This window comes from Ursus arctos, unplaced genomic scaffold (assembly GCF_023065955.2).
Source record: "Ursus arctos isolate Adak ecotype North America unplaced genomic scaffold, UrsArc2.0 scaffold_5, whole genome shotgun sequence".
NCBI classification, from domain to species: Eukaryota; Metazoa; Chordata; class Mammalia; order Carnivora; family Ursidae; genus Ursus; species Ursus arctos.
This window is the reverse complement of record NW_026623067.1, coordinates 45158708-45185264: the sequence shown is the minus strand read 5'-3', so window position 1 is coordinate 45185264 and position 26557 is coordinate 45158708. Positions and strand designations below refer to the sequence as shown.

Here is a 26557-nt window from a genome sequence, read left to right as displayed (position 1 = left end):
TTGTCTCTCTTAACAGCACAATCCCCAAGTTTGCTTGGGACTCCGTTAGCACTAGACCTGCTTTTCCATGTCTTTTCAAAATTATCTAATGAACAACTAAGAGATCGTAATTTGTTCTGTGTTTTCCTCTGTGTGAATCCTCAATATAATGAAAAACTTTGTAACTGTTAGTTTATGGGTATAATTTGTTCAAGTCCATTGCTCTCCTACAGCCTGCCATTCTTCCACAAAAGGCCCTGGCCTCCGGGGTGTTTCTTTACACACTTAGACATACACAGCTTATCTTACAAGTTTCTCATCTTGCTTTTGGGGGGGGGGTAAAAATCACAGCGAGCCTGAAGGTCCATTTCCCAGGCGGGGGAGGAATGTAATGAAATTAGTTTTTGCTAGGTATTTTTATCACAGATTGGGAGATACAAACCGCAAAGAACTAGTTTCTTGGCGTGTCACACTAGCTCTGGGGTTCACTGATCAATCACAGCCAAACTCATTTAGTAACTTAAAAATATATATCGTGGCAAGGTTCATTTATGTAAGACTTGGACCGAGGCCGCTGCCACCACGATCTGCGGTAATCTCGTGTGGAGTCACGACCATCGAGTTCTTCACTTTCCCTGAGAAACTCCCACGCCTCCCCTGTCCCCAAGGGAGCCCGGCGGTCCCTCGCGGTCTGAGTCCCTCGGGGAAGGCCGAGAAGGCAGGCCGCGGGACCGCAACGAGAAGGGAGGGCGGCAGGCGTACAAACCACCCGGGCCCCAGTTCACGACCCCGTTATTCCACGGAAAAATGGAACATTCCGCTCCTTCCGCCCGCAAAGAGAAGCTGGGGGGAACCTTTCGATCTGGTCTAGGAAAGGCGACGCGGGCGCAGCCGCCGGAATCCCGGACGCCAGGAGCCGCGTTACGGGAATCGCAGCTGCCTGGAGCCCCGCCCCTTCGCCGTCGGGCTACAGCTCGGCCAATACTCTAGCGCGCCGGGTCTCGCTGGAGCCAATCAGCATACAGTCCCTAAGCCCGGAGGCGGGGCGCGGCGAGGGCTCTGCGGGGCGGGGTCGGGGGCGCAACGCCCCGCCGTGGGAGGAGGGCCGCGTGCCGCGTCTGCTGGAAGGAACCGGGAGCGAGCCGGAGCAGGAGCGAGGAACCTTCAGGCCCGCGGAGCCGCGCGGGGAACGCCCGGGCGCAGCTGAGCCGGAGGCCGCGACTGCGCGGCCGACGGGCCCGGCCAGGCCTGGCGCGGAGGGAGTCGTGCTCTGTACCGACGCGGATGAGCGAGGCGCCGCGGCCTGAGGTGAGGAGGTGCCGTGGCCGAGTGAAGGGCGGTGTAGCGGGAGGGTGAGGTCTAGGTCGGGGCGTTCGGGCCTGGGGACCTGGCACTCGAGGGGGCAACCCTTCCCGGGGAGAGGGGCGCCGCAATAGCGTGCCCGTCCCAAACTTGTTAGTTCCAGCCTGGAAATCCCCACATTCCTCCTTCCTTTCCGTATTCACACACCTCTGAATTTGATTTCTACAACTTTGTCACCTATATTTTAAACCGTAAGCGCAGACCTTCTCTCCAGCACACGTACGCGCGCGCGCGCACACACACACACACACACCCTCAGCCTTACCCTTCTTAGGCCCACGCCCCCAAATCCCCCCTTTTTGCCCCTTTCCGTCTCCCCTTAATTTCCACTAACCCCGTATTTCACTCTTCATTTCCACTAGCCCCGCATTTCACTCTTCATTTTCTACCTGGAGATGAGTCTCTCTTCACCAAAGCCATCTTTCATCCTGAAGTTGTAATGTTTCAACATGGTTGAAAGTTCACCTTAATTAAAACATTTTAAACTAACGTCTTATCTCTTCTTTTTATCTCTTACGTGTACCCGTCCTAACGAATCCCACATAACACTGTATTTGAGAAGCACCAAATCCATCTTTAAAAGTTCACCCCTCCCCCAAGCTTAAAGGTTATTCCAAGCGGCAAGGTTCTGTTTTTCAGTAGATGAACAGCATTTTATTCATAACTCCAACTGAAAAAATATCACAGGTTAAAACTAAGACTTTCCACTTCTGGTTTTGGGGTTTTTCTCCCTTCGGAAAAACACTCGTTTCGGTTTAATTTGTGTAGTATTGGCATTTTCAGCAGTTACACTCCTATAAAATAATCAGTGATTAGAATGCCAGGGTGACTCTTCTAAAAGATTGGAGTCTTTGGTTAAGTCAGTGCTGTAAACAAACCCTTTAGACTGTGTGACTGCCAGCTTCAAGTTGGAACAACTCTTAATTTGAAATTCCTGACTCAGATCATCATATGAGCTGTTCGCCATTATCTTAATTTCTCAAGTTCATGATAATTCCCACTTGGAAGTATTTTTTAACTGTAAATGGAATTCTGCGTTTATAGAACCAACTTGATCTTAAGTTAAATCAAGTTTTCCAGCTATTTCTTTTGGGGGATTATTTTGAACACTTGTTTTTAATCACAAGTGGAAGAGAAAGATTACAAGATGGAGAATGTGAGAAAAGGAGAATAAGTTTTGTAGTGGAATTTTTCCCTCTTAAGTCTGTATAATTGGCAATGCTATACATGTTTAATTTTCTCATAGATAATTTAGAATATTATAAATATTGTTGCCAGCTAAGTTAATATACTATGTAATGAAAAACGTGCACGGTGTTCTCATTTTTATTTATGAGTTGCAGTGTTTTCTTTCACCTTATTTTAAAATTTTCCCAAGGGAATTTGCACTGCAGTTAAATGTTAGGGTGAATGTCAGTTATTATATACCTATGAAGTAAAATGTTGCAATATCCTGTATAGAGAAGGAAACTGAGGGTTGGGGTCCCTTTGAAACTTAGATCTGTGCAATTCTAAATCCTGTGCTCTCACTTGGTCATTTTGCCTTGCTGATACATTCCTCGTAAAGGATCCTCTACTACAGTTCGGTTTGGGAACTTGCGGACTCCCCATAACTGATCTACAGGGAGGGTTTTCTCCCCGCAGAAGCTAGAGCTTCTCATTTTAACAGGAGTCAGGACTTTCTGGCCCTAGTAAATTTGCAGCGTGGCTCCCAGAGAAGCGTGGAATGTTCTCACAGTCTTCTCCGTTTCTTTGATTGCAAAGGTCGCGTGATCAGAGTTGAAGTTTCTACTCTCTCATTTTACACAACAAATACTAAGCACTTAACTTCTGGCTACAGTTCACAAAGATGCATGAGGTATTCTTAGGACTTTTATAGAGTTTACAGAAATTGGGCTGATAGATGTATGAAAAATTGCAAGGAGGCAAGGCAGTTACAATTAAATATAGAATGATACAAAAACTGCTGTAGATATTTAAATTAGGGAGTGATTATTTAATGGTTGGAATGATCAAACGATTGAGCAGAGAGGTCAGACTTGAAAACCTCGTGAGATTTGGATAAAGAGAAAAATGAAGGAAACACATTCCAAATAGAGATCTATGTAGAAACGGTCAGAAATAACAAGGTATATTAATTATAATAGCCAGTACATATGTAATGCTTATTTTGTGCCAGTCACTGTTCTGAGCACCTTGCCCATATTTTTTCAATCCTTATAACATTAGGAGGTAAATGTTACTATCTTCCTTTCACAAAGAAGGGAACCAAAGCAAAGAGAAGTTAATTTGACCAGTGCCACATAGTTACTAAGGGGCAGATATAGAATTCATACATAGATAGCCTATAGTCTGGCTTCAGAATCTGAATTCTTAACTCTGATGCATATATTCCCTCTTCATATAGTATACTTGAATGGCAGAGTCTAGAATAATGTGGCCATTCCAGGAGGTCTTTTAAAACACACTCTTAATTGTCCTCTGTGTGCCTCAAAGTATCTTAAATTCTGAGGGTATCAAGACATAGAAACAAATAATTACAGTACAGTATTATCAGTCCTATTACGGAACTGTACACAAGTGCATTGGAGCAGAGATGCTATGGGAACAGGGAAATTCCACAGGAGAGATGATGTTTCATCGGAGTTACACAACGCAAAGCAGAGTCTGGGAAAAGACATTTTAGAGTCAGGGGATAGCATATGTAGAAGCACAAACTCTGAAATAACAAAGTGTGTTAGAGAAAGTCTAGTAGTTTACCGTGGCTTGAGCTTAGTCTGTAGAGGTTAGCTTCGTCTATAGGAGTAGGAAATGATAAAAAGTAAACCAAAATGTGAATGGCATGATGAGGTCAAGGAAAATGGAAGCTTAAATATTTGCTTTGCATTTGAGAAACTACATAAATAATTTAAGCAGATGGTTTGCTATTCTTCTTAGACGTACAGTGGTGGGGTAGCTTGAGGGAACAGTGTGAGTAGAACGGTTTCTTAGAATGACTTTATTATTTATTTAAGTATTCTCTACACCCATCATGGGGCTTGAACTCACAACCCCAAGATCAAGAGTCACTTGCTCTACCAGCTGAGCAAGCCAGGCCCCTCTAGAGTAGATTTTAAATACTGGAGAAGATAGGTTAGACAGGCACATATGAAGCCAAATTTTTAGGTTCTTAAATAGCTAAAATATTTGGCATTATTTTTGACCCTTTAAAAAGCTTTTGAAGATAAGAGTGATAAGTTTAAAGTAGTGTTTTAGATAGATTGATCTAGATTGATCTACTTATAAATGTCAGAATGATTTGGAGGACAGAAAGAGACTGGAAGCAGGAAGGCAGATAAATAGTAAGGTGATGGAGGTTGGTCATGGTGGAGGGTAGAAAAAAGGAGACAAATGGAAGAGACATGAAAGAAGATTAGGTAAGCTAGAATTTAATGGATAGGTAAGAGGCAACAAGGGTCCTCATTGACTTAGGCAGTTCAAGAAGGGTGATCTTAGATCGGGGAAAAGATAAGTACACTAACTTTTCTTAGAAGTAAGTGCATTTATGTCTATATGTGTGCATCAGCATGTGTGTATTCGTGTATTGTTTAGACCTTTCTATTTGAATCAGAGGCAGAATATCCAAGACAACGATACATGACTGGAATCAAAAGAAAGATCCTGGCCAGAATTCTTGAAATTATTTTGTTTGAAATAGTGATAGTTCAAGTCCTATGTCTTCATATGTTGGTATTTAAAAAAAAATAGTAGGTTCCAAATACTTGGGTACTTTCGTAGCCAGGAGGTAAACCCTAGCAGAGAATTCAGTGAAGGAGACATAAAGTAGATACATAAAAGGATTCAACCACATGATATCATTACATAGAAACCAGGAGATAAGAGAAATTCAAGAAACAAACATGGTCAACAATGTTCAGAAACACTCGTGATATTGTTACATTGTCTACAGTCTCTCTTTCATTCTGTGTCTGTCTAGTATATCTTAATGAGATTTCATGAGAAATTAGTTAATTGATCATGACTAAGAGAGCTATCTGTGTTGAAATGTGGCTGTAGTATGAGTTATTATTTTAAAGCTGTATGTATACATATCCAGAGCAGGAGTTTTATTCATTTCAGCACAGTCAATCTGTAGCCCTGTTAAAATTTGGACGTTCGGCCTCCAAATTTTCATTTTCCCTTACTCAGACTGATCAGTTTCATCCTGTGCTCTGAGGTAGATTGGTTTCATCATTACTTCCAAAGACTGCATTTCGTAATTGGTTGTCTACACAGTCTGTTTTTGTTTGGATGTTCTGTTGTGTGTGTTCCCTCACCTCCGTTCCCTAACACAAAGTAAACTCATGGGAGCTGTGTTTCAGATAGTGCAGCTCTGGTTTGTACCCTGGCATGTGCTGGAATTTTGCCATTGATGATAATCTTTTGACATTTAGAGTCAAAGATGACATATAGCTCATACGTATAGTATTTTCTCTGTTTAGAAAAACATTTACTCGCATTTCATTTCTGGGCCTTCCCGGGCCCTTTGTGAATTGGTTTATTCTCTATGCTTCTGTAGCATTCTGCATATTCTACCTCTCTAAACTTCAAACTTCTTAAGAGCAAGAGTTGTTTATGAGGCTTCAACTGTATGTGTTATGTTTTATTTCTTAAGCTGTAGTGAGAACATAAATAGTCATCAGAATACTCTTTAAACCTTTTTGTATGTCTGAAGCAGTCAGTGATAATTTGTAGGGGGACTTAACTAACTCTAAGGTCATAAACATAACTCTATTTTCTTCTAATACTCGGAATCTGAAGATCCTTAATCTGAAGTGTATGTACGTGTAATGAAGTAGATAGAACTCTTTTTGCTCGTGGAGCCAGTTGTACCAGTACTGTTTATTAAATGGTCCTTTATTTCTCCAGTGATACGAGGTGCTTTTTTTTTGTTGTTGTTGTTGTTAGATGATTAAATTCTTAAATATATATGGGTCTGTTTCTGGATTTTTTTGTTTTATACCATTGATCAAATTATTCATATGCAATGCCCTGTTTTAATTACTATAATGTTGCTGTATGCCTTAATAGATGATAGGGCAAGTATTCTCTTTACTTTTCCTTTTGAAAACTGGCTTTTGGCTATTATCTAATATTTTATATGACATTTAAATTGGTTTGTAAAGTTCTATAATAAACCACTTTGTGATTTAGATTAAAATTGTGTTGCATCAGTATAGTAATTTGTGAAGAACAATGTCTGTACTATGTATGTTTTGTTTTCCATTCCATGGTATTTAAGTCTTAACTAATGAGCTGTCTAGTAAGAGTTTATAGTTTTCTGTATAAAGTTAGTACACAGTTCTGATTAGATTTTTTTCTTAGTTATTACAGTTTTTGATGCTGTTGTGAATAGGATTTTTTCTTTTACATTTCTAATGGGTTATTACTGGTATATAGGAGAGTGTTTTTTGATGATCTTTTGTTGAACTATTATGTTAAACTCTCAGTAGTTGTGATAGTTTGTCGTTTGATTCTCATTCTTTTTCTTAATAGTATCTACAAGTTTTTCTTTTTCCACTTTTATGTCATTATTTGTTCTATTTTTGGTTAAGCCATCTGAACAGCGTTGAGTAAATGATGATACCAAGCATCTTGTTTGAATTCTGTCTTTAATAGGAATGCTTCTAATTTTTGAGTATGATACTTACTGTAAGTTTCTGACAAAGGATTGTGGCAGCAACAGCAAGAGCTGCACTGATAACAACAGGTTACCATTTATTGAGTACATTCTATGACCAGGTAGATTCTAAGTGCTTTATGTTTATTGACTTATTTAATCTTCACAAAAGTCCTAGGTAGTATGTGGGTAGGTGGTGGTGGTATCCTCATTTTACAGATAAGGAAAATGAAAGTGAGGGAAATCAAATAACTTGGCCAAGATATTTTACAAAAAAATAAAGGCATTGGGATTTGAACATAGGCAGTCTGATTCCAGAATCCATCCTCTTTGTTACACTTCATCAAGATAAGGATGGTCTCTCTCAGTCTTCATTTTCTGACACTTGGTTGTTATTTTTAAATTTTAAGTGAACAGTTGTTGAATATTATCAGATGATTTTCAGACATCTGTTGGAATGATTATGTAGTTTTCTTCTTTTAATACAGTGGGTAATATTGTTACCTTTTTGCTTAATGGAACATACTTACATTTTTCGGCTTTTTTTTTTTTTTGTTTAAGATTTTTTAAAATTAATTTCTGAGAGAGAGAGAGAGAGAGAGAGAGAGAGGGACAGCATGAGCAGGATGGGGAAAGGGGGAGAGGCAGAGGGAGAAGCAGACTCCCCACTGAGCAGGGAGCCTGACTTAGGGCTCCATCCTGGGATTATGACCTGAACCCAAGTAGATGCATAACCAACTGCGCCACCCAGATACCCTGATTTTTAGGCTTAATACTTGTTAGTATTTATGGGGTTTTTTGTTGTTCTTTTCATGTATGTTGCTAAAATTAATTTGCAAATGCTTTAATTAGGATTTTTCACACCAATATGCATAATAGTTTGACAGTAGTTTTATTATGTAATCCTTGTTTGATTTGGTATCCAAATGACTATGCAACTTGCAGTTAGGGCCAAAAAGGGATGAGGAGGATAAGGTTAACCCTCCTGCCTGAAACAACTATAAAACAAAAAAACACACAGAACAATGATAAGACACTTGACACTGGATAATGAAAGGCAGTGGTCTTGATAGATGGGAAACAAATAAGATGAACCCTGTGATTGCACTAGCCTGCTAGTTGAGAAAGTTCCCAGGCCATGGCACAGGGAGGGGGAATCCAGGGTAAGCTCCATGGATTCTCTTTGACCTGTGCAGATGGCTAGGAATACCAAAGGAGCTAGAGTTCACAAAACAGAATACTAGCAGACTCTTAAAAGCTTCAGAGGTTCCATTTAGCTGTTCATCTCAGTACTGACCAGTGCATGCATGTAAAGAAATTGCTACAGACCAGGAAAAGAACCTCCTGGAGGGGGTAAAGATAACATTACTTGGTGCTTCCATTGGGTCAGGAAAAGTTCCTGTCCTCACCAGCCAGGTTGGGAACCATTTGACTCATGGGACATGGGATAGAGACACAGAAGGATGCTGCCTCAGTAGTAGGTAATAAATCGCCCTAGAAAAGCACTGCTCCAGTCCCATCCACTGTATATTCTTTTTTTAGTTTTTGTTTAAATTCCTGTTAGTTAACATACAGTGTGGTATTAATTTCAGGTGCACATTATCGTGATTCAGCACTTCCATACTACACCCAGTGCTTGTCACAAGTGCACTCCTTAATCCCCATCACCTATTTCACCCATCCCCCCCATGCATCTCCCCTCTGGTAACCACCAGTTTGTTTTCTATAGTTAACAATCTGGGGGGTGCAGGGATGGCTCAGTTAAGCATCTGCCTTCATCTCAGCTCATGATCTCAGGGTCCTAGGATCAAGCCCTACATCAGTCTCCCTACTTAGCAGGGGGTCTGCTCCCTCTCCCTCTGCCACCTCCCCCTACTCATGCTCTGTCTCTCTCACAAATAAATCTTTTTTTTTTTAAAGAGACTGTTTCTTTGTTTGACTTTCCCTTTGTTTTGTTTCTTAAATTCCATATATGAGTGAAATCACATGTTATTTGTCTTTCTCTGACATATTTCACTTAGCATAATATTCTCCAGTTCCATCCACATCATTGCAAATGGCAAGATTTCATTCTTTTTGATGGCTGAGTAATATTCCATTGTGTATATACATACCACATCATCTTTATCCGTTCATCAGTCGATGGACACTTTGGCTATTTCCATGATTTGGCTATTGTAGATAATGCTACTATAAACATTAGGGTGTATGTATCCCTTTATATTAATATTTTTGTATTCTTTGGGTAAATACCTAGTTACCAGTGTATGTTAAAAGCAATACCTGAAAGGACCATACTGTTCCCAAGTAACTTAACTATGTCCTGGAACAAAGTTCAAGAGTATAGAAATACAGGGGCGCCTGGGTGGCCCAGTTTGGTTGAGTGTCGCACTTGATTTCAGCTCAAGTCTTGATCTCAGGACTGTGAGGTTGAGCCCCATGTCAAGCTCCACGCTCAGTGGGGTGTCTGCTTGAGATTTGCTCTCTGCCCCTCTTCTCCCTGCCCTCATTCTTGTGTGGTCTCTTTCGCACTCTCTCTGAAATAATAAATCTTAAAAAAAAAAATTACAGAAATAGAAAAAAATCCAGTACAGATCCAGTAGCAAATAAGGTGAAATTCAGTGTCCAACATCCAATACATACAATGTATAATAAGGAGAAAATTAATTAAAACTAACCTAGAGCTGACATAGATGGTAAAATTAAAACAGTTATTATAACTGTGTCCTGTATGCTCAAAAAATTAGGTAGAGTTACAGAATATATGAAAAAGACTCATTTGAACTTCTAGAGATGGTAATTATGATGTGTAAGATGAAAAATACACAAGTTAGAATTAATGGCAGATTAGATGTTGCAGACAAAAAGATCAGTAAACCTAAAGGCACAGCAGTAGAAATTATCATAAAACATAGGAAAAAAGAAAGAAATGGACTGAGCATCCGTGAGCTGGTGGACTACTTCAAGCATCCTAACAATACATGTTACTAGAATCCTCAAGGGTAGGAGCAGGAGGGTCAGAGATAAATGTATTCAAAGAAATATGGCCACAGTTTTTCTAGATTTGATGAAAACTATTTAAACCAGCAGATCAAAGAAGCTCAACAAACTTTAAGCACCAGAAACAGGACGAAAACTTTACCAAGGTCCATCACAGTCAGATTGCTCAAAATTAGTGATAAACTGGTTACAAAAAACTTGTATGCATCCAGAGGAGAAAAGAGACTTTTCATACAAAAGAAGAAAGATAAGGATGATAGATTCCTCATTAGAAACAGTGCATGCAAGCACTTAATAGTCTATATAAAGAAAAATCTATCAGTTGAGAATAGTCTAAATAGTCTAAATAGTCTAGAAAGAAAAGTCTATCAGTTGAGAATCTATACCTAGTGAAAATATCTGTGAAAAATAATAATGAAATATTTTTAGGTATGTAGAAACTTCATCACCAGCAGAGCCGCGCTACACATAATAATAATACTTCAGACAGAAGGAAAATATCAGATGGAAATGTAGACCTTAGACAAAGGATGAGAAGCTCTGGAAATGGTAGTAGACATGGATATATACACAAGCTATTTGTAATATTGAAATCTCTTTTAAAATATTTAAACAAAAACAATAACAGTATGGTTTACAACATATATAAAGTACATCTGAAGTTTATAAAATATGTGCAAGTAAGTTGTATGCCAAAAATAGCATAAATATCAAGAGGGAAGAAATGGGTGTATACTCTCGTATACTTCACTTTGCGTGGGGCTGTACCATCACTTGTAGACTGGTAAGTTCAACATATATACTATAAATCTTAAAGTAATCACTAAGGTAACAAAGAATTAATAGCTTATAAGCCAAAAAGGAAGACAAAATGGAAATCATAAAAAATATTCACTTAACACAAGTGACAGTAGAAGAAAAGGGAGAACAGAGATCAAATAGGTAGAAGACAAGTACAAAGATGATAGCTGGAAACCTAACTGATATTAAATGTAAGTGGCCTGGATAACCAGTGAAGGCAGAGGTTGTCAGATTAGATAGAACTAAGGCTACCTACCAAAACGAAACACAACAAAAAACAAAGCTCTTTAAATATGAAGAAAGAAACAGGTAAAATATGAAAGAATGGAGAAAGATATGCCAAGATCACACTAACGGAAGAGAAGATTAGGTGTCTGTAATGATGTTAAAGTAGATTTCAGAGCAAAGAGTTTCAGTTGGTAAAGAACATCATTGCACAATGACACAAGAGTCACTTCATCAAGACCTTACACTTATGTGCCTAATGTAGCTTCAAAATAGGGCAAAATCTAAAAGAACTGCAAGAAGAATTTATAAAGCTACAGTTCTGTTTGGGGATATCAATACCCCCTTTTCAGTAATTGATAGAGGAAATAGAAAATGACTAAAGATACAGAAGATTTGAATAACACTATCAACCAGATTGGCCTGATTTACATTTAACACTCTAGCAGCAGCAGTGGTTTTTAACTACACATGGAACACTGATTTCAAGACTTAAAAGCAAATAGATCAATGGAACAGAATAGAGCAGAAATTGGGTAATTAGAGCTCACAGGTGAAATCCAGGGTGCCTCCTATTTTTGTAAAGTATTGTTAGAACACAGCCACACCCATTTGTTTATGTATTATCTATGGCTGCGTTTTTGCTACAACAGCAGATGGTGTAGTTCCAATAGAGACATGGTCTACAAAGCCTAAAACATTTATTCTCTGGGCCTTTACATAAAAAGTTTGCCCAACCGCGGAATAAAGAGATGTAAATAGACCCACACATATATGGACAACTGATTTTTGATGAAAGTGTAAAGGCAATTCACTTGAGAAAGGATAGTTTTCTACAAATAGTTCAGAAACAATTGGCTATCCATATGTAACAAAATGAACTTGAATACCTACTTTACACCATATATAAAAATTATCTCAAAATAGTTTATAGACCTAAGTATAAAACCTAAAACTATAAAACTTTTAGCTAGAAAACATAGAAGACCTTTGAGACTTTGTGTTAGGCAAGGATTTCTTAGATACAGTACCAAAAGTACTAGTTAATAAATTGGACTCAGTTAAAATGGAAATTTCTGCTCTTTAAAAAACACAGTGAAAGAATGGGAAGATAAGCCACAGATTGGGAGAAAATAGTTGAAAAGGATTTTCTAATAAAGACCTTGTATCTAGAATTCTATTTTTTAAAACTTTCTAAACATAATAATGAGAAAACACCACACCCAATTTAAAAATGAGCAAAATATTTGAACAGACACATCACCAAAGAAGAATATAAATATATACCTACCATAGATACAACCTAGCTAGTCTGCTAGGTATTTTCCCAAGAGAAGCAAAAGTTTATGTCCATGCAAAGACTTGGGACTAGTTATATTACAGTATATTTATTCCACTAATAATATTATGTACCTGCTTACAGCAAGAAAGTCAGTTTATCTATCCAGCAAAGATACTTGAAGTGCTTACTATACTGGGTGTGATTCTTGATGCTAGGAATACAGGAGGGAGCAAAGCAGACAAAATTCCTTGCCTGATTTGCTAACATTCTATTTTAGGTGCACAATGTATTAGTTTTCCAGGGCTCCTGTAACAAAGTGCCACAAACTGGGTAACTTAAAATAACAGGGTCTATTCTCTTAAGGTTGTGGAGGCCAGAAGTCCTGCTGAAGCTCTGGATAAAATGGTTCCTTGGCTTTTCATAGCTCCTGGTGGTAGCCCTTAGTTAGTCCTTGGCATTTTTTAGCTTACAGCTACATCACTCCAGTGCCTGCCTTTGTTGTCACATGGTATTGTGCCTGTGTGTTTCTGTTTCCTAACAACAACCATTCATATTTTATTAAGGGCCCACCCTACTCCTTTATGACATCTTAACTAATTACATCAGCCACAGCCCTATGTTCAAACAGGGTCACATTATGAGATACTGGGGGTTAATACATCAACATATCTTTCGGTAGGAAAACACAATTCAACCCATAACAGCCAATAAAATAAGTAAACTGTTTCAAACAGAGGTTGGCAAACTGTGGTCTACAGACTAAATCTAGCATGCATCCTGTTCTAAATAGTTTTATTAGAATTCAGCCCTGTCCATTTGTTTACATACTGTCTATAACAAAGTCAGCTAGTTGCAACAGATACCTTAGTAGCCACAAAACCTAAAATATTTATTATCTGGCCCTTTACAAGAAATGTTTACCAAGTCATTTTAGAAAGTGTTAAGTGCCATTGATAAAAAAGAGGAAAGGGGGATAAACAATACTGGGTGGTCAGAGAAGACCTGTGTGAGAAGGTGAATTTGAGCAAATGCTGTAAGGAATTAATCTTTATGGACTGACTTAGATGTCCGAATGTAGTAAGTGGAAACAAGTTATGGCACATGTTTGTGATCCCGTTTTTGTAAAATAAGAAAGTATATATTTATACAATATAATGTTGTAATATAGAAAATTTTGCAGAAATATCCAGCAAATTGTTCACATTAGTTACTTTGGTGGGATTATAGGGAACTCCTACATGATGTATTTTCAACTTCTGTTCATTTGAAAATTTAAAGATAATTATTTCCTTTGCATTTTTATGTATCAGTTGTAATTAATTTCTTACACATTATTAAATTATATCAAAGGCTTAATATGTATGAAACAGTAATGGAGGATTCAACTCCTTGCCTAAGTTTGAAGTTATCGTTCACATTTCAAAGAGGAACCACCATTACTTACACTAAAATTTAACCTAGTACTGAAATTTAAACTGAATTTTTGTCTGTGTGCATAAAATAGTATGGCAGTTGAAGAGTCGGTAGCCTTAACTGCTAGTGAAAGGTAAAAGGTATGATTGATTCTCTTAAAGATTTACTTTAACTGCTTTTGTCAAATTTAACAAAATGTCCCTTTCATGTTTCTGTGACATTACATGAACATAGGGAAGTTTGGAGTAGGCATGGAGGGGCTGATAATGTTTCCAAGTGTTATTCAAAACAACTGTGGGATGTTTAAATATTGTTATACAAGTCTTTATGAAATTATTTTATGCTGAAGGTCAGAAGGCATCTAAAATGGGATACTTTCAGGAAGGCTTATCGCAGGCAAGGATTTAAGAAGATTGCATATAATAAATATTATCAAAGCCAGCTTTCTGAACAAGGCTGTCTTCTCTTTCTAGTGAGACCGAATGAAAAGAGCATGACTTTGGAGACAGAAGACTTAAGTTTCAAGGCCCTGTTTCTTCACTTCCTAATTTTGTGATTTGGGTAAGTAACTTAACCTGTCAGGATTTTCCTTTTGTGAAGTTCTAGTAATTTGAAACCCATTGGATCTACGACACCATGAGTGGACCCTAAGGTAAACTGCAGACTTAGGGGGGTTAAAGTGTGTCAGTGTAGGTTCATCCTCGGTAAAATGTACCATTCTGGTGAGTGAGACTGATAATAGGAGAGGCTGTGCATGTGTGGGGGCAGAGGGGGTGTGGGAATTCTCTGTACCTTACTCTGTTTTGTTTTAAGCCTAAAGCTGTTCTAAAAATATAAACTCTTAAAATAATAAAATAAAATAATGATTCTTGCCCTACCAACCTCCTTTTCTAGGATATTAAGAGAATCAGGTGAAGTAATTTACATAAAAGCACTTGTGTAATGTAATATAGTATACAAGTGTTACTGTGAATTAATAATTAGTAATAATGGAATAGAGCAGAGTTGGATAATCTTTAAGATAATTAGTTAATATAATGTAGGTATGACTGACTCTTTGCAGATTTATTCAGAGTAACACTGTAATGCGTATACATGATACCATATTGAAGTTTTCCTCATCCTGATCCCTGCCCGGCTTATTTATTCAACAAACATTACTTTGCCTTCTTCTTGGCAATCGTAGTTCATCTACTATTCTACAATTAGAGGAGGAATGTTACTATACTAAGTTTATATTGAATATATATTCTTCCTCCCATGAAATCTGTATCTAAATGTATTATTCATGCTTTTTCATTTTGTCCTTGCATCAAAGTAAAAAGAAAAAGAGACTCAAAAATCACAATCCATAAGTAACAAAAAGAATTTGTAAAGGGCAAAATTATTAAATATTTATCAGTTATAACTCCAGTGCATTTTCTCCCACTTAAGAAAATCCATGGGAATGAAAATGAGTAAGAATGATCAACTATAGGGATTATCTTGATTTGTTCTAATTTTTTAAAATCATTTGTAAACTTTATTACTTTAACAATAATAGACAATAATAGTGAATTAGTTGTGATGGATCTTATAGCACCTTTCTGCACATTACCATGTTGAACCACCATAGTTGAGGAATTGCCACTCTAGAAGAACCACTCAGTGCTTGGAATAGATCTTCCCTGTATCTGTGCTTAGTAGTTATGTTTTGGTTTCATAGAATCTTCCAAGATACGATGCAGATTTCAAGGAAAATCATTGTATGCAATATGTGATTATAATATATGCATGGAAAATTCTGCCAGAGACGCGGGAGGATAATGCTAATAAAAGAATTTTAAGTTCAGTAGGTACTGTTAACAAAATGAAAGGAGAGGAAGAGTATGCAGTGTACTGTCAGTTCTGTCCATTTTAAAACAAGATAAGCCCCAAAATGAAGTTGACGAAACTGCATTTAATATTTTAGATAGTGCTACTGTGTTTCCATCTCTTAGGTTGGGACTATGAAATTAAGTTCCTTAATAGATGTTTCTTCATCACATCTCAGTGACAATCCTTCAAAAATTAGGAAACATTACTTTTTTTTTTTTTTTTTAGATTTTTTTTATTTGAGAGGCAGAGCCTGTGCGCCCGCACACAAGCAGGGGGAGGGACATGGGAAGAGGGAGAAGTAGATTCCCCGCTGAGCAGGGAGACTGACTAGGGCTCACTCCCAGGACCCTGGGATCATGACCTGAGCTGAAGGCAGACGTTTAACTGACGGAGCCACCTAGGTGTCCCAGGAAACGTAACTATTAAAATGTGAAACCTACCTCTGCCTGTTTTCCTTTTACATACTGTGTCTCATGGCCCTGTCTAGATAAATCTGATTGCTTTGTGGTAACTATAAATACTTTTATGGGACCTCTTGTGTCAGAGTTTTGTTATAAGAATATAGTGCATCAATAGAAAGGTTGCCAGCTTCCAGGAACTATAGAGAATCCTCTTCACAGTGTGAACAAGGTACTTGGTGGGGGTGGGCAGGGTGGCATGACCACATACTGCTCTCCCAACATGCTCAGATATTTTCTTCATTTTGTTTTGATGAACATTTGAATGTGTGGATTTTTCTAATATGGGACTATATAAAGTTAGGAAGTAAGAAATAAAACAGGTGGAGGAAAATGGTTCCTGCAGCTTCATTGTTTTATCCTTTACCCTGTAACGGTCTAAATAGTTCATGAGCAAATCACAGAGTGACCGTACATGGTTAGGGAGTACATAAAGTCAAGTTAGTATTGATATTTAATAAAAGAATACTGTATTCAGTGTGAAGCCTTATCAAGAGTTCATAGCTTTATTTGGAAGAGAGAGTTTACGCATCAAGTATTTTTTAATTTAAATTCAGTTTTTGACTAAGTACTGAAGTCACGTGGTACAACATTGGAAAGATGAAAAGAGTATATGGTACAGCGTCTCCTTCCTGCCCTGGTATCCCATCCCGTGGCAGCCAATCTTTGAATTTTTATCCTTCTAGAAGTATTTTATGCATATATAAGGAAATGGTGTATGTTTTACCTTTTTTTGGCTTCTCCCCACAAATAATTGATACACTGTTCTCTACTTTAACAGTATTGTATTTAATAATGTATTTTACTTATTTTAGATACCATTACACAACTCTAGGTAGAGATCTAGAGCTGCCTCTTTTTCTTTAGCTCCATGTGTGCTGTATTTGGATGTACCGTGATTTAACTAGTCCCCCATTTGTGCATCAACCTTTCATTACTAAAAACAGTGCTGTAGTGAATACCTTCTATGTGTGTTGTTTTGCTCCTATCTGTAGGATAAAATACTAGAAGTAGAATCATTAGATTCAAATGTATATATATTTTAATTTTGATCAGTAATGCAAAACTGGGCATAAACCTTGTCTGGGTAGTTCTTTATAATTGAGCTCTGATTTACAAACAGTAAAATTCAGTTTTAAATTGCCATAGTTTGTTGGGAAGGTTATGCCGGTTTACACTCTTTAAGTGCAGTGTATGAGAATGCCTTTATGTCATAGTCTCAAAATACCGTATTGATAATTTTTTATTTTTTATACTTTTGCCGAAACTGGAAATGATACTGCGGTCATTTTTGTTTTGTTTACTGTTTTTACTAAGTACAACTTACATACAATAAAGTCCACAGATAACAAGATTATAGCTCAGTAAATTTTTAATCACCATCTAGTTCAAAGTATAGAACATGTCCCGCATCCCAGAATGCTCCCTTCTGCCCTCTTCCCCACCCCACCCCACCCCCCAAAAAGATAACCACAATTCTCTATCGCCACAGATTACGTTTGCCTGGTTTTGGACTTCATATAAAGGGAATCGTGTATACTTTTTTTGTGTCTCATTTCTTCTCTGTTATATAGGAAATTCAGTCATGTTGTTGTGAGTACTTGTAATTTTTTCAGTACTGTGATTGAGTTACTTGAATTTTTCTGTTCTACCGTGTTTGTGTTTTTGGTTGCTTCTACTTTTCAGTACTTAAGTAAAACTTGTATGAACATTCTTGTACGTGTCTTTTAGAGGAGTGAAGCACTCATTTCTTTTGACTATATACCTTGTCTCAATAGATATTATTGGTTTGTTTTTAATTGGTCTAATTTGTAAAGAATAAAATTCATCAATTTTTAGTGTACAGTTTGTTAGGAAACAGTTCCTCATAGGTCTCGTGAAGGTTTGTTTACAGCCTTGGAAAATAGAGATAATGTCTCTCTCCAAAGTAAAAGGCAGGCATGCTTACTGCCATTTTAAAAGATCGGGGTTTCCTAAGCTCAGTCTTCCTCTCCTGTAACATGACCCACTGTGTGTACAGGTGTTACCAGTCCCTCTTCACAGTGCTCTGTCAGAATTGGGGAGCAGGCAGCTGACTTAAGAAAATGCTGATACTCTGAAAATGCTGATACTCTGCTCCTGGTATGAGTAATAAGGTCCTTTGTCTCTGACACAGGAGTCTCATGTCTTCTGCCAGTGTCTGTGGCGCTAGCAGGCTAACTTGTTAGCTTACAAGTAGGGTAAAATATCAGTGCTTTCACAATTCTTGACACAATTCAGTGAATTTTGACAAATATATAGAGCTTTATCACTACCCCAGTCAGGTCTTAGAACATTCCTCTCACCCCAGAAAGTTATTTTGTGCCTCTTTACATTTATTCCCCTTCTCTACTTCAGCCCCAGCCACCCCGTTATCCGCTTTCTTGTCACCCTGGTTGTGCCATTTGTCAAATACCCTGTAAATGGAATTCAACAGTACATAGCCTGTTATGTGTGGCTTCCTTTATTCAGGTTAGTGCTTTTGAGATTCATGCTATTGTATGTATCACTAATTCATTCCCTTTCATTGCTGAATGGGATTCTATTGTATGGATATACCATTGTTTGGGTATTTGTTTATCCATCCTCCAGTTGATAGACATTTGTATTGTTTTTAGTTTGCGACTGTTACAAATAAGGCTGCTATGAACATTTGAGTATAAGTCTTCATGTGGACATGTATTTTTAGTTCTCTTGGATACATTCTTAGGAGTGGAAATACAGATTATTATTATGTACATTTAACTTGGTAAAGAACTGCCAAATTGTTTTCCAAAGTGTCTGTATCATCTTGCATTCCTTTCTGGGGTAGTTTTAATTTGCATCTCTTATTATGCGTGGGATTGAAAAAGTATCATTTCATAGGTTTTAAATAATTTGTATTTTCTATAAACTGCCTGTTCAGCTCACCTTGCTGGTTTTTCTGCTAGGTGTTTGAATTTTTTAGTGCTTTCTAGGCATTCTTCATATAGTGGGAGATATTTTTGTTCATAGTATGAATTACAAACTTTTTCCCCCCATTTTTGCAAATATCTTTTGAGGTTGCTTTTGGTGGGTTTTGCCATGCAGATATTTGTCTCTCTGAAGTACTATCTCCAGTATTTACTAAGAGTGTAAGTCTTCACATAATAAAGAAACAGGATTGCTCTTTTAATTAACCTTAAAGTATAAGTTGTGTTCCATCACTATTTTATGTAGCCATAACCCAGTGGGAATAAAGAAAAATATTCTGAGGACTTAAATTTGTTTTCTGCATTCTTACAAAAATTTTACCACATTTTAGAAGACAGCTATCCAGTGGAAACAAGAGCTTTAGGAATTGTATCTTTCCTTACTATGTGTGATAAGAGAAAAAATAATGAAAATCATACTATATGTGTCTTTTACAGAAATCTCTAATGCAAGATGTTGGCATTGCAAACTTGGATAGTGCACGCATTGTTTATTTTCTTCACCACTGAATCTGTAGGTAAGGTTCATGAAATACCCTATATCTTTTTGTATAATTATTAAACTTAATGCTTCATAATTATGTAATTATATTAATGTTTTTATTCTTTCTAGTATCATTATTGAGAGAATAATGCTGTCCTAGCCTAAAAATGATTTTGAAATGTAAAAATACTCCTAAAAATTAGAGTTGAAACAGTCACCCAGTGATCCTAAATGCTGTTTGGGTATACTAACAGTAACTTTAAGGTGGGAGGGGGAAAATATGTTGTTGGGTTTTGGGGCGTTTTTTTAATACATAGGAGAAAAATCTGTTAACTTTTAGCACTTCACTTTTTAATGGCCAAAGGTGTCAACAGAACAGTGTGTGATCATGATATCAGAATAAAGAGGTCTGGAGCAGTACTGCTCAGACTGGTCCACAGCCTGATGCCTGTCTGAGAACTGCTTGTTACTAGTTCACAGTGAAATAAGTACAGAAATTAAGAGTAAATGTTTAGAAACTGTTAACAGTTTGACATAGCCATGACATCCAAGCATGTGATCACTGGACTTAGCTCATCAAACATGGTAGAGAGCAAAAGTGTAAGTCTGTGGATGATGGGGGTAAAAAACCAAACTGATCTTTTCACCACAGAGAGTTTGAGAAGCACTGCTGTAAACCAACCCCTTTCTAAATCTAGGAATGCAACTTCTTTTAACACTTCAAGTGACATAAAACTTATTTTGAAAAATCGTTATTTAGAAAATCTTTCCTTATTCTTGAGCCCAAATTTTCTTTCTTGTAACTTTTTCCCATTATCACTAGTTCTGGAGTAGTCCCATTTTCTCTTCCCACTGTTGGAACTCTTGAAAAATATTGAAGGACTGCTTTCATGTGTCTCTAAGGCCTCTCTTGCCCAAACTAAATTTACCCAGTTGTCCTAATTATTCTTTACAGGACTTGGCTTCTATACATGCTGATTACCCTCCTGATTCTTCTCTTGGTTGCACACTTGAAATACTAGACCGTCACACCTCTCACACTTATCAGCTGTAGAACATAGGCTAGTCACTTGATCTGTGTCAGTTCGCTGATGTAGAAGATGGAGATGATAATGGTCCTGACTCCTAGGGGTATTGTGAGGATTAAATGAGTTACTGTACACAAAGCATCTAGACAGTGCCTGGCTCATAGTAAACATTATAAAAAGGATAGTAAGTGTATAATTATTATTGAGGTTTTAATAAAAATGCACTTAAAGAAAAAAAATAAATGTACCAGAACTGGACCTGGTCTGAGTATAGTGATTTTATTATTTACTTTGATCTGAACATCATTCTTATTCAGTCAGCATAGTTTTTTGCCAGCTAAGATAGGCCATAGTTTCATGTTAAGCTACTGATCAGTGAAAATTCTTAGGTTTTCACAGGAATTACTTTTAAGCCATTTTTCCCTTACCCTGTATTTATTTAATCTCAGCCTGAATAAAAGATACTTTCTTTCCCCTCTAGCAGATTTCATTATATTAGTTTTGGCCTTTTGGTCTAATCTTCTAAAATAATTTTAATTCTAATACTAACATGCAAAGTGTTGGCAGTCCTTCGTAGTCTTGTCCTTTGCTAATTTCATGTGTGTGTATGTCTCTGTTTTCCTCCAAATTATTGAAAAAAAATGTTCAAAATAACAGAAGTACGTTATTCCTGCCTCACAAATGACTCTAAAACCTCATGGCTTAAAGTGACAGTAATTATTATTTCTCACGGTTTGTGTATGTCAGGAATGAAGTTGGGCACAGCTGGACAATTTCATCTTCGCACTGTGATGTCTGGGGGGGATCACCTGGAATATTCACAGATTGGGGACTAGAATCATGTGAAGGCATATTCATTTATATGTCTGGTGTTGATGTTAGCTGTAGGCTGAGGGCTTTGCTAGGATTCTTGGCCAGAACACCACATGTGGTCTCCCCATGTGGCCGTGGCTTCCCTGCAACATGTGACTGGGTTCCAAGGACAAATGTCCCAAGAGAAAAAGAATGCTAGTCAAAAGTTGTGTTCTTTTAATGATCTAGCTAGTCCCATAGCACACTCCATTGGCTGGGGCAGATAGAAGCACCCACACAGATCTGAGGGCAGGAGGGGAATACTGGCCCCCTTTCTTTGTGGAAGGAATACCAGTCACATTGTAAGAAAAGCATGAGAGATACATAGGTATGACCGGGTTTGGAAAATACAGTCTGCCGCAAGGACTGGAAGCAGGTATTTCAGCATACTCTACTTAAGACCTGTCTCTCACCTTTTTTGTACTGTTATTTATATATGAGTAATCAATCCAATTAAGAATCTTTTTTGAACCTGTGAAATTTCTGTTTTTGTAGATCAAGAACAGCCAGATACCAGCAGTTTTGTAATGTTCAGCTGTTACCTAATCCACAGTTTTTCACCTCGTCCACATGATCACAACTAAGTTTATCAAATGCCTTTTTAAAATTAAAATGCTCTCTTTCTACAGTTTAATCTCAAATAGCCCGGTAGCCCTATAAAAATGGGATTCATTTGGCATAGGATGATTTTTATTATGAGAGGTTCCAGGATTCCATTTGGGAGTATAGTTTCAACTGCAAAAAACTGTTCTAATTCTTCTGCTGACTTTGAGAGAATCTTCCAGACCCTATCAGTGTGACTCGATTGTCTTTGGAGAGTAATAATAATTATGATAGGCTACCATTTATTATTCGTGGACTGTTGAATACCAGGCATTGTAATAGGTGCTTTACATAAGTAATTTTTAATCTCAGAAACTCTTCAAGATAGCTTTTATTATGGGCGCCTGGGTGGCTCAGTCGCCTAAGTGTCTGCCTTCAGCTCAGGTCATGATCTCAGGGTCCTGGGATTGACTCCCACATCAGGCTCCTTGCTCAGTGGGGAGTCTGCTGCTCCCTCTGCCTGCCATTCCCCCTGCTTGTTACTTTCTCTCTGTCAGATAAATAAAATCTTAAAAAAAAAAAAAGCTTTTATTAACTTCATTTTCAAGTGAAAAAATTGAACCTCAGGATGGGTTACCACCCAAGAACCCACTGGCAAAAGGTTTCACTAGGGAAAGTTGCCTTACGTTTCTGGGCAGTGAGGCTAGAATCAAGCCAAGTAGTTAGGATTTTATCTTGATGGTGTAGGCAGCCATTAAATAATTTAAAATACAGAAATGGCATGATCATTTTGAACAGTAACTTCTGATAGCAGCATGTAGGATAAACCAGAAGGAGGTCAGACAGTGGTATAGTGGCCTGAGCTTCAGCAGGCAAAAAGGGCTGGTGAGAAAGAGTTTGATAGACATACTAAGAATATAGAACCAACAAGACTCAGTGCAATATTGTGAAGTTGGAAGAGGTGTTGAAGGTGACTACAAGACTAGACGACTGGATGTAAATAGTGCTGTTAGCAGACGTGGAGAAATACGAGTAAGTTTGAAAGGGACTGTGATGTATAGTTCTAGATGTGTTCATCTGTTTTCTTTAAAGATTTATTTGAGAGAGCGGGTGAGTGCGGGGAAGGGCAGAGGGAGAGAATCTCAAGCAGACTCCCCACTGAGCACAGAGCCTGACGTGGGGCTCAATCCTACATGACGACCTGAGCCAAAACTAAGAGTTGGTCGCTCAACCAGTTGGGTCACCCAGGTGCCCTTTAGATGTGTTCATCTTAAAGTACTTCGGAAGTATCTCAGATGGCTGTCTCGCAAGTTATTGAAAACAGTAGGAAGTTAGAGCTGGACATAGGGATTTGTTGTCATCAGCATGGAGTTAAGTGATAGTTAAACCATATAGTTGTGGTACATAGTTACCTTTTATACAGGCTGATTTTTTGTTTTTAACATAGGATTTTATCCCATACATTTACTGTTTAATATATTTGGCATCTTGTTCTATTCTTTATATTTTTTTGTTGCACCCTTGCTATTTCCTTGTTGCTGAATTTTGATAAGTGAGCAATGTATACTGTTTTCTGTGGCCTCACCCACACCCCCAACACCATTCAGGACTGGAGAGGAACAGAGCCTACCACTGCTTGTTTGCCGGAGGGTTTAATTTAGACCCTGGGTCTGAATCGGGGAACAGGACTGGTGGTGGAGTAAGTGTGAATCATGCTGCAGTCAGTCTGTGTTTCCTAAAGCCAAGTTAGAATGTTATAAAAGGGCCGAAGCTTACATAGGTTTGTTTGTTTTTTTATTAGCCTTATAATTTGTATATTTCTTTACAAATTGAGGCACTGAATTCTGGCCATATTAGTTTTTCATTGTGTAATTCTTTTTCCCTGTCTTTAAGAGATATTTTAGTGAAGATTGAGGGACTGCCTTGATATGAAATAACCATTTTATACCAGAATAATTCAGTCCATTTTTGTATTTTCTCTTGTTCCTTTTCAGGTGAACTTCTAGATCCATGTGGTTTTATCAAACCTGAATCTCCGGTTGTGCAGCTTGGCTCTAATTTCACTGCAGTTTGTGTGCTAAAAGAAAAATGTATGGATTATTTTCATGTAAATGCTAGTTACATTTTCTGGAAAACAAACCATCTTACTGTTCCGAAAGAGCAATATACCATCATAAACAGAACGGCATCTAGTGTCACGTTTACAGATACATCTTTACTAAATACTCAGCTCACTTGCAACATTCGTACATTTGGACAGATTGATCAGAATGTTTATGGAATCAGAATAATTTCAGGCTGTGAGTTTTATATTGTTTTTGTCTTATTTCAAACTTTGTTATGACTGCTGAATTACATTTGTAATGTCTGTTGGTCTTTACGAAATGCAGTTATTTGTTCGCTCATTGACTTTTTAAAATACAAGTTTTAAAAATAAGTTTGAAGTGGAACTCCTTACAAAAAGCTTGAAGGGTAACATAAGATTTAGATCTTTCCTGAAAGTCAGGTATCTCTGTGTTCTAGAAAAATGTTTTTACATGAGACCCGTAAAAAAGCAGTGTTGAACTGAAATTTGTGAGTGTATCCCTAGTAACTTCAGTATCCTTTAGTTGCCGAGAAGATGCGCATAGAAAGCAACTGTCTGAAGAAGGTGAATTAGTACTGGAGAGAGTCCTTCTGTGTCAGAGTAAATAAACTTAGTGTGATCCAAGAGTGGATTGTCAAATGTATGGATCCCCAAAACCATAACTTTGGTATTTGCTTTTCCTCCAGCAGAGTTGCAGAAAGCAATAGTAAGAGAAATATAAGTGAATCATTTGTTTCCATGTAATTGCCTCTTACTAACATGCAGTAATAGTTTTTAAAATACACTTCGTGGAGAAATCAGTTAATATTCTTATCCAGTTATAAATGAACGTTGATTTTCTTTAGAAAATAAATTTGAAACATGCTAGTTAGTGACAATTATAGCAAATGTATATTAGTTGAAGTATGAGTTTAAATAAAAAAGATTAATTTTGTAGTCACTAGTCTTTCAGTATGTCCATACATTTTGCTCATGTTTGGTTTTTTCCATCAATTTAGGTTGCAAATGTCTTGGGTGGTATATAAATTGCATGTTATTTGTGGATATAAAGCTTTTTGAAAATTGCTCATTTTTCCCTTTTAGTGCCTCCAGAAAAACCTAAAAATTTGAGTTGCATTGTGAATGAAGGAAAGAAAATGATGTGTCAGTGGGATCCTGGAAGGGAAACATACCTGGAAACAAACTTCACTTTAAAATCTGAATGGTAAGTTGTTTTTAAGTTTTTTGTATGTTGAACTTACTAATTTAGTCGTTTGTGCTGGAGTTTCTGTTTCTTCAAGTGGAAATATTAAGTGCAAATTTTTGTTTCAGCTTATCTTTTAGAGCATCTGGAATATATAAAAGTGGAAAGAATAGCAGAGTAAATTCCCATGTGTTCATCATCCAGCTCATGACCAGTCTTCTATATACCCCACCCCAAATTATCTTAAAATCTCAGACGTCATATCATCTCATCCATAAATATTTTAGTTCATGTTTCTAAAAGATAGGGGTACTTTTTTAAGACACATAACTACATACCATTATTATACTGAAATACAGTTGAAGAACCTTTTATAGATGTCCCATTTTCAGTTAGTGTTCATGTTTCCTCAGGTGTTTCATGAATATATGTATACACATATTTTCAAATTTTTTTATTTGAGTACAGTTGACACACAGTGTTCGTTTCAGCCATAGAGTATAGTGGTTCAACTTCTTTAAAGCTCAGGCAGTGCTCACCACAGGCATAGCTTCTATCTGTCATCATATAACACTATTAAAATATTATTGACTGTGTTCCCTCTGCTGTGCCATGAATATTTGTATATATTTTTACGAGTCCTCAAATCACCATCTGAATAATCTCCATGCATTGCAAATTGATTTTTTTTTTTTAAATCATAGATTCCGCCTGGTTTTCTCTTCTTTTCCTTTGCAATTCAGTTGTTAAAGTAACAGTTAAACATTGTTTAACATATTCCTCTGTCCTTTTTTTTTTTTTCTTTCCTAGAAATTGCTGTTAGATCTAGATACTTGATCAGATTTGGGTTTGTTTTTTTTGTTTTGTTTTTTTTAAGTAAGTCGTAGGGGTGGTATATACTTCCAATCAGGAACCACACATAGTGTTTGATTCTTTCTTTCCCCTTTTTCTTCTTTTTTTTTTTTTTTAGATGCACACCATATTTTATCTTAAAGTGGAGTCATAAGCAATTAGAAATTTGTCTACTATTTCTGTCAGTCATTTTTATCTTTTCCAGTTTTATTGTGAAATCATTGATATACATTACTGTATAAGTCATACAGCATAGTGGTTTGATTTACCTAAATTGTGAAATGATTCCCACAATAGGTTTATCTAACATCCATCTTTTTGTATAGATACAACAAAAAAAAGGAAAAAAATTTTCTCCTTGTGATAATTCATAGTATTTACTCTCTTCACATCTTTCCTATGTATCATATAGTAGTGTTAGCTATAGTCATGTTGTACATTACATCCCTAGTACCTAGTATCCTATAACTAGAAGTTTGTACCTTTTGACCACCACCTTCCAGTCTGCCCTTTCCCCACCATCT

The 26557-nt window shown here is 37.2% G+C and overlaps 1 protein-coding gene across 2 annotated transcripts in view; it reads left to right on the top strand.

Moving 5' to 3' along the window:
• The first annotated feature begins 1069 nt into the window (after positions 1 to 1069).
• IL6ST (interleukin 6 cytokine family signal transducer) overlaps positions 1070 to 26557 on the top strand; it is a 50221-nt gene continuing 24733 nt past the window's right edge. The window contains exons 1-6 of one of the 2 annotated variants that reach the window (XM_044384182.3): positions 1087 to 1287; positions 14195 to 14282; positions 18413 to 18526; positions 19444 to 19523; positions 23907 to 24212; positions 25082 to 25202. In XM_044384182.3, coding sequence (XP_044240117.3) covers positions 19460 to 19523; positions 23907 to 24212; positions 25082 to 25202 — 491 coding nt within the window. In that variant the 5' untranslated portion in view covers positions 1087 to 1287; positions 14195 to 14282; positions 18413 to 18526; positions 19444 to 19459. Of the gene's footprint in view, positions 1288 to 14194; positions 14283 to 18412; positions 18527 to 19443; positions 19524 to 23906; positions 24213 to 25081; positions 25203 to 26557 lie in introns of both variants that reach the window. The other variant, XM_026498945.4, reaches the window with a different exon arrangement.